General features: G+C 41.8%; 1 protein-coding gene across 1 annotated transcript; it reads right to left on the bottom strand.

Moving 5' to 3' along the window:
* Nucleotides 1–3,086: 3,086 nt before the first annotated feature.
* RPL37A (ribosomal protein L37a) lies at nucleotides 3,087–6,010 on the bottom strand. The gene is made up of 4 exons (XM_008690483.2): nucleotides 5,913–6,010; nucleotides 5,400–5,528; nucleotides 4,699–4,781; nucleotides 3,087–3,409 (listed from the first exon to the last, which is right to left on the bottom strand). The coding sequence occupies exons 1-4, from the start codon at nucleotides 5,913–5,915 to the stop codon at nucleotides 3,346–3,348; spliced, it is 279 nt and encodes a 92-aa protein (XP_008688705.1). The 5' UTR covers nucleotides 5,916–6,010; the 3' UTR covers nucleotides 3,087–3,345.
* Nucleotides 6,011–8,520: the final 2,510 nt, after the last annotated feature.

The raw sequence follows: 8,520 nt of genomic DNA on the forward strand, positions 1-8,520 counted from the left end.
TGTTCTGGAACCAAAATTACCTAATCTGCTGTTTGAAAGAAACACCATTATATCCATTTACAGATGAGGAAACTTAACTTCAAAAAAGGGACAAACTTGTCCAAGGTCACTCACTAGCTAGTAAGAAACCTAAACTACTTCTGACCCTAGTCCATGTTCTTAATCACTAAGCTACACTGACTTTCTACTTGTTTCTAAATACATTTTAGAAACATTTTGCTGAGCTCTAAAATAAGTATATTGACCAGATGTACACGTTACTTTCAAACACTTTTACCATGTAGTTTTTCAAACCAGGAATTTGTAATTAAGTGTAATGAAGCATGCTGTTTTGCCCTGCTAGTGAGCTGAGATTGGCAAGCATGTCTTGTCCCTATTTCAGGGAGTGGTCAATGTATGCTGATCAAATGAGGTGTCTACCCTCTAACCCCCTTCTTCATAAGCTGAAACACAAAAATACCTGTGGGTCTTGGCTGTCAGCCACACCACTCACTGTCCTGACACTATTCTCAAAGGCTCTGGCCTACAGGGTTGACCCTGGCAGGACATATACTTGACCCTTGACTCATTTTGGCTAATTTATCCCAAACACATAATCTATTTCCCTGCCCTGTTGTTCAATCTTGGCCCAAAGTGCTAGCAACAACAAAACGGCTTTTGGTTTTCCTGAGGAAGACAGTAAAAGTAAAAATACGTTTAACTTCGTACAGACTGCTTGGTTCTGGCTGCTACATTTCAAAACTGCTGCTGCAGATGTATTATTTCCAATCTGAGTTGGGCCCTTGTAAAATCCCCTCTCAGCCCCAGCTCTTGGTTCTGGGATTTGAACTCTAGTCCTATCTCTAAGTAGCCCCCATCCTTCATCTCCAAGCCCAAAAGAAACTCACAATTAGATGTGTTTTGGCTTTCTGGCTACCTGTGCATTTATCACAGCACAGACAAAAATATTTAGGATACAATGAGATAGCCCGTCTAGTGAGGAACATGTGCCTTATTCACCTTAGTATCCTGATGCAGTCGGTTAAATGGCTTAAAAACCGAAGGCTCTGAAAACAAGCGAGGGTTGCTTCCTAAGAGTAAAATGAAGGTGGGGATCTTTAGTCTATAGAGAGGCAGATTAAGAAGAAACATACTCTTTGGGGCGCCTGAGTGGCACAGCGGTTAAGTGTCTGCTTTCGGCTCAGGGCATGATCCCGGCATTATGGGATCGAGCCCCACATCAGGCTCCTCCGCTGTGAGCCTGCTTCTTCCTCTCCCACTCCCCGTGCTTCTGTTCCCTCTTGCTGCCTGTCTCTATCTCTGTGGAATAAATAAATAAAATCTTTAAAAAAAAAAAAAAGAAGAAACATACTCTGAGCTCATAAGGCAGCCTAGCAAAGTGGGAAAAACATGGACAAAGGAAGGAGTCAGAAACCTAATTTTCAGCCCTACCCTCACCACCTACCATAACCTTGAGAAGGTCACTATTTCCTATCCACAAAATATTTACTATTTCAACAGCCTTCTAACTAGCCTCTATGTTCCCATCTATTCTTTAACTATCATAAAAAACATATTAAAAGTACAAAAATTTCTAGTATTATCAATCCTGCAGCTAACCACACAAGGGTTCAAATCCCAGCTCCATCATTTACAAGTTATGCAACTTTCTCATGTGTGTAAATGGGGATAGTATCTACAATTCATAAAGTTGTCTTGGGATTAAATGATATTCAGTGCTCAGACTACACAGGCTCAACAAATGTTAAAAACTACCTCACTGCTTACAAATTCTAATGGTTCTCTATTACCTACAGCATCCCATCCAAATTCCTAACCAAAGTAACACAGAAGGCTTTCAAATAAGATTCTCAATTAGTAAACCCTAGCTCCCATCATATACTCCATTTTACTACCAGGCATTGTTCTGGAAACTGAAGCACAGGTTAAGTACCTGGACCACGTAACTACAGAAGCAGTTTGGCTGAGCTGGTATGTATTAATAACCACAGGTACCTAATGTTTATTTAACTCCCTATGCTAATCCAAAATCTGGGGATTCTGAAGACTTGTGTCAAACATTTCCATGAAGTCTGAAAATCCTGATTTGTCAATTCAGGTCTTATTGCTACTGACCCACCAAACTCACTGATGTTTCACAGCACAAAAAAATCATTGTTTACAGGTACCATTTTGTTACAAAAATGAGAGCCACACTTTTACTCATCAAATACTTAAGGCTACTATGTGCAAGGAATTATATTAGGTACTGGGGATACAATAATGAACAGAACTGTTGGCAGCAACAGTAACACAAACCTAGAGTTACTGCTATGGGTCTAATAAGGGCTTGACACAGAGCATTACCCTGATATAATGTTTGTGCCAGAGCCAAAGTGGAAATAAAGGTAAAAAAAATCTGTGAACCGATGTTATAGAGAACTTAAGCAAGCTAGTAATGGGCCAGAGTTATGGAAGAGAAGGACAGCCCATGAGAACCACAAAGGTTTTAACTCTATCCTAAGGACATAGGAAATTCATGTTTTCATCATGTATCAGATTTGCATTCCTCAAGAATTACTGTCTTTGGTGTATAGACAGACATACCTGTTGGGAGGTTCCTAAGGACTCCTTACCACAGATGGTAGCTTAAGACAGGGCTGAAAAAAGGCAAACCAGGAAAACTGGCAAAGAATTAAGTGATGGACTGAATAAAGGTGAAAAAAGGTTAATCATCACCATTAACTATTCACTACTTGAATTCCTCCACAAAACTTCATGTTTATTAGTGTAATTGACCATCTGTATCAACTTGAGTAATTCAATCCTGTCCATCCTCCATGCAAACTGAAAAATGGAAAATGGTGTAGACATTTCAAAATTTGTCCTAAAATTCTATTGTTTCATATTGTTTTCTGAAGATGCTGATAAAACGTGTGGTCAGAAAAAACATCCATTAAGTTAGGAGGCAGTATAGGTCATCCTACCTTTAGAAACATAACAAAATTAACCATGATCCAAAAACAAAAGTCCTCACAATTTTAATTAATGTATCTCAAAAAAGTTGAACTGGCAAGGATACACCTACAAAAAGAAAGACACATATCCAACCTCTAAGACTTGTATTTTATGTCATCATTTGACTACAGGGGGGGAAAAAAAGGCTGTATTAGGATAAACCATCTCAGCACGCTTTTCCAATAAAAATTAGAAGGATTTTTAATTTCCAAGTCTTTTGAGAAAGCAAAACTAAAGCAACACAAATGGAAAGATCTAATTAATAAATTTAACAACTAGCCAAAGTAATTTTCTTACATAAATTAACCCATTTATTACAGGCTAGCAATGTTTCAAATGGTGGAGCTTCTACTGGTCTTTCAACTCCTTCAGTCTTCTGATAGCAGACTTTACTGTGACGGCAGAAGTGGTGCTGGAAAGAAAAACAAAGTTGGTTCTAACGTAATTAGTTACACTAACATGTGAAATGGCAAATGAGTAAATCCTGCCTCATTTTTACATTACAATCTTGATGATGATGATATCTTTTAACAATTAAGAGTCGTGTCTTCAGGCTTTTGCAGAATTAGACAGGCCACCTCATGCATATGATCTCTCAAGCAGCATTAAAAAAAAAAACAGGGAGGAATGAATGGTTGCAGGAGGCTGACCTAAACTCATTGAAAGGGAATGGACAGAACATCGGAAAAAACTAATAAATTCAAAAATGGTATCAGAAATGAGAGATACCAAGAAAACAGTGTCAAAATAGGAAGAACAGACTCAAGTGTATTTTGTAAAGACAGCTCAGAAAATTCTATCAGAAGATTCTGGAACTGTACCTGGAAAACCCATAAGCACCACATATGGTGGGTAAAGGAATGCTAGTTCATTTAATCACAACCAAGAGAGCACGCTAGGATCCATTTGTCTTTTTGACCTCATAAACCCCTCACAAGACCCACTTATATAAAAATGATTATTTCAACACTTTCCAATATTTTACACTGCCGCAGTTTTAACTCAACTAAAATTAAAATTTCCACTCTTCAACCATGCTAGCCCTATCATTTTATACATGGGAGGCTAGTGTATTGGACGCACACATCTAAATACTGGCTAAATGAAGAATACCTCAGCCTTCAAGGTCAAAAACAAATTCCCCTGAATCAGAGACCTTCAATGGTGGCTTTAATTTCCAGAAATGGATTAACTCAAGACTCCACTCAATAACCAGCACAGGTAGATTTATCTCAGCAGCATCACCTGGCACTTGTCAAGGGGACAAAGCTGCCGAGGTCCAGCCAGTACTGTTTAGAATGGCAAAAGTGTCATGGTCCAGGTGGCCTCAAGTTTTCATATGCAGTAACAAGCTACCTAGCCTCATTTTTATAAAAACAGCTTGTAATACAAGTCAAGGTTCAGTATAGATTCAGTCCCACTAAAGGATCTGTACAGTATCATTATGCTCACCGTGATGACCCTTGGGACTCTATAAAAATCCAAAGTCATGTCAGACTTTTCTATTTCAGTAGTTTTGCTTCTATTCTTTGAATAACTGAACATAAATCATAACTGTCAGTGAGTCGTGAAAAGTAAAACAACAAAAAGCGTTCTTACCTTCACAGTCTCGTTAGGAGTTAAAACTAGCCCACCAGCGTCAAACCTGAAATTTTGACGTGATCCACACACTTTCAAATACCACAAAGAAAAGGGACTCACTTGTAGGTCCAGGCGCCGCCAGCGACGGTCTTCATGCAGGAGCCACAGTGCCAGATCCCCACAGCTCGTCTTTTCATCTTGGTCTGTAAAAGACAATCCATTTTCTCTATGAACCAATAAAAGCCTTTTACCTCACTAACACCCAGGAGTCTAAATTACACTAGGAAATGGGTGTATTTGGGGGCACTTGCGTGGCTCAGGTCATGATCCCAGGGCCTGCTTCTCCCTCTCCCCCTGCCTGTGGTATCTCTCTAATAAATAAATAAAATCTTAAAAAAGAAAAAAGAAAAGAAGAGAAAATGGGTGTATTTTATGAGGTTCTACGTGTTCCTAGTACCCGAAGTTCTCTAATGCAAAACTGACATTCGTCAGGTTGCTGTATTGCCAGTGCTGTCAAAGACACCCCCCCCATTCCTCCCCAAACAGTACTCCTGCACACCATAAACACACACATTACAGGAAACTCTCCAGCAACACCAGTAGACAAAACTGACAAGAGTCATTTCCCACAAAGCAGGTATGGCTCAGGCTGGGGCTCCTTGTCAAATGTTTGACCCTTTGGTTCCCAAGTGTTAACGGAAAGCATTCTACAAACAGTTACCAACAACCCAGCACACTCTTCACAAACTTCCCTCAGCAGCGGGCTCACTTCGCAGGAAAGCCTCCCCCTCCCTCTGTCCCCCCACCGGAGACCTCCTTACTTTGCCACAGAAGGAGCAAGTGTACTTGGCGTGCTGGCTTATTTCAATCTTCTTCACCATTTTCCTGAGGGAGGCACCATAACGGGTCCCGTATTTACCCACGATTCCGACCTTCTTGGTGCGTTTAGCCTGATAGGAGCAGAGAAACCAGCCATATTAAGACCCGGGAACGGAGCCTTTGCCCCCCACTCCCCATCCCAAACACCATTCCTCCAATTACCCAGCCCCTGCCAGTGACCTAGGTCCCCCTCATTCCATCCTGCAAAAATCTGAGGCCAGAGCGGGCCCGGCACTCCGAGGGCACCCTGTTGAACCCGCCCGGATGGGCCAGGCGCCACCGAGCTGCGCCCGCCCCTCCGCCCCGCTCTGCGTCCGAGAAGGGCGACCAAGGCGCGAAGCCGAGGACGGCGCGGGACAGGGCCGGCGAGCAAACGCCGGGTGAGGGCAAAGATAGCAAGAAAAGGTCAGATGCGGGCAGATAGACCTCTAGGCCTCACCGGCACCAACACTCACCATGTCGCCGCAAACCAGGTCTGAGTTTAGAGAGGAAGAGACTCAGTGCGCAAGCGCAGTTTTAGGCGAACGGGCGGAAGTGGCGAATGAGAGGCCCAGCTAGGAACTGAACTCTATGGTCCGGAGGTTTGTTCGCTCCCGCGGCCTTCTGGGGAATGTGGTTTTTTTGTTTGTTTTCTGTATTAAAATTTTTACTGTTTAAGCGGTATAAAGAGATTAAATTATTTATCACAGGATTATTGCTAGGGATGGAAGGAGGTCAGTTCGTTACTTACTTAACTGGTTTCTTGTGTGATGAGTGGTAAAAGATGGAAATATTAGAAGAGTGTTCTCAAAAGTTAGTCACTCAAACACTGCATTTCCAGTTTTTGCTATACCGGTATTGAGTGTTTTATCATTTATTTTAAAACCGAGTCACTTTTTAAAAAACTTAACAAAGTGAAGTTTCGTCCTAAGCCAAAGTTATCTATGGAGTCCTGGGCGAATGTGCTAGGTGGGTATTTTTCCTCATACGCATTAAAATCAGCACATAAATACTCAAACGAAAAATGTCCATTGATGTAGCTGTTGATATTGACCCCCACACTACACTTTAAAAACATTATGGAAAATGTCAAATCCAGACAAAAGTGGAAAAAAATCGTATAATATACAAAGGCACATCTTTCAAAATATAATAATTACATCCCTTCTTTAAGAAATGCTTCATATGGGATATCTGGGTGGCTCAGTCGGTTAAGCGTCTGCCTTCAGTTCAGGTCATGATCCCAGGGTCCTGGGATTAAGTCCCACATTGGGCTCCCTCTGCTTGTGCTCTCTCTCTCACAAATAAATGAATAAAATCTTAAAAAAAAAAAAAAAAGCCTCATAGACTGACTTGGGGAGGTTGTTTTTAATGTTCTAATTAAATAAAAAATACACACTTTCGCCAATTAAATTATATATTGTACTCCTTAGCATTACATTCTTGCCTTTGCATATTGAAAACATTAACCTCTCCTTAAAAACTACATCAAGAAGAATGCTGCCTAGAGACACAGCGAGTGCCTTGTTTTGCACACCACTGCGACTGCACAAACACATACACCCCACTGACAGAATAGGACATGCTCAAAATCTCCCAGTTCTGCCACCGCCTCCAATACCCTCTGCCCCTTTTGGGTGAAGAATAGCAAGGGGCAGAGGGAGCAAGTTTCTCCTCCCTCAAGAGAGAGATGCACTGCCTATTGGGGATGATTTCTGGACACTTCTCCACCAAAACTGTGCCCTGCTTCTAGAAAACCATAAATTAAAGCAAAATACATTCCTGTTGGTGCAAACAAATGGGACAGGTGGAAGAGGAGTTGAGAAACAAGCACTCCAATCGTCCTCCTGTTCCGGTCTGTGTCTGCAGGTTGAGCAGGAGTGGGGTTCACACTTGGCCTGGGTGAGTGTATAAGCATGGCCAGCTTGCACTCACTGAGGTGAGCCCCCACCCCCACCCCGGGCTGGCCTTGTTCAGATCATCATTTAGCAAATTTACCACCCACCCCCATCCCCTGTGTAGCCTCCTACGTCTCTGCCCTTCAGGGGATCTGAGAGAGAGCAAGAGAAGATAGAATGCATGAGTAAGAATGCAATAGAGTGGCTGAAAATGAGACACTCCATAATAGGAGGAAATTGTTCATGCTCAGAGCAATTTTCTCAAAACTGAACAATTCTCTTTAAATAGCAAGCTTGAGGATGTGCAAATAGCACTCTCATGAAATCGGCTCTAAGTGGCTTCAGAGAACTGCACACAAAGTCTCGATTTGTCTTATCTGTGGGCTTATAAATCTCCATCCCCATTAGAGGACCATCAGATGCAGAGATTAACTGTAATATGTATCCATAAAAGTCTTAGTGAAAATCTCTGCTGAGTCACCCCTGCTCATCGGGAGCCAGCAAAATTCACTTTCACCCTTAAAAAAAAGAAGTTAAAAGTTGCCTCTAGAGGAGAGTTCCTTTAGCTGTTGAGCCAACCAATTCTCTTTGGGGCAGTGGAACATTTGATTCTTGAAGGAAATCTGAGGTACAAACATCATCCCCAGTTTATCTCATGCTGGAGACCAAACGGGTTTATCCTGGAGTCCCAGGCCCCATGCTGTTCCTTTACTTTGTGCCCAAAGAGCCCTTGCTTGCCCTTCACTGAAGTGCCTGGTGGCCACAGACAAGAGTGAGTTTGCACAATTTTAAGAGTCCTGTGGGCCAACCTCCAACAGGGGGCAGTAGGCTCGGCAAGGGGAAGGCCAGCCATGCCAAGGCCAAGTCCTAAACACCTAGAAAGAATCACGTGTCCAAAAAGAATTCAGTATGCGGATTCATTCCTTCTTCTCTTCTCTCCACAAATTTACATTAAATTCATCATTCTAGTTGTTTGCTTTTAATGGACATTTCACAGGGCATTGACACAGGTCATGCATCCATCAGGATGGGAGGTACTTGGTAACTCTTAAAAGAGATAGGGTCATTTGATATGAAACAATGGCCAAATATATTATGTGACACGAGTCATGTCTAATATGAAGAGGTTGATTCAATTTTTGTAAAAACAATTCTATGTGTATTTATATATTTATATGCATTGGGA

Source organism: Ursus maritimus, unplaced genomic scaffold, assembly GCF_017311325.1.
Source record: "Ursus maritimus isolate PB19 unplaced genomic scaffold, ASM1731132v1 scaffold_1, whole genome shotgun sequence".
Classification (NCBI taxonomy): Eukaryota; Metazoa; Chordata; class Mammalia; order Carnivora; family Ursidae; genus Ursus; species Ursus maritimus.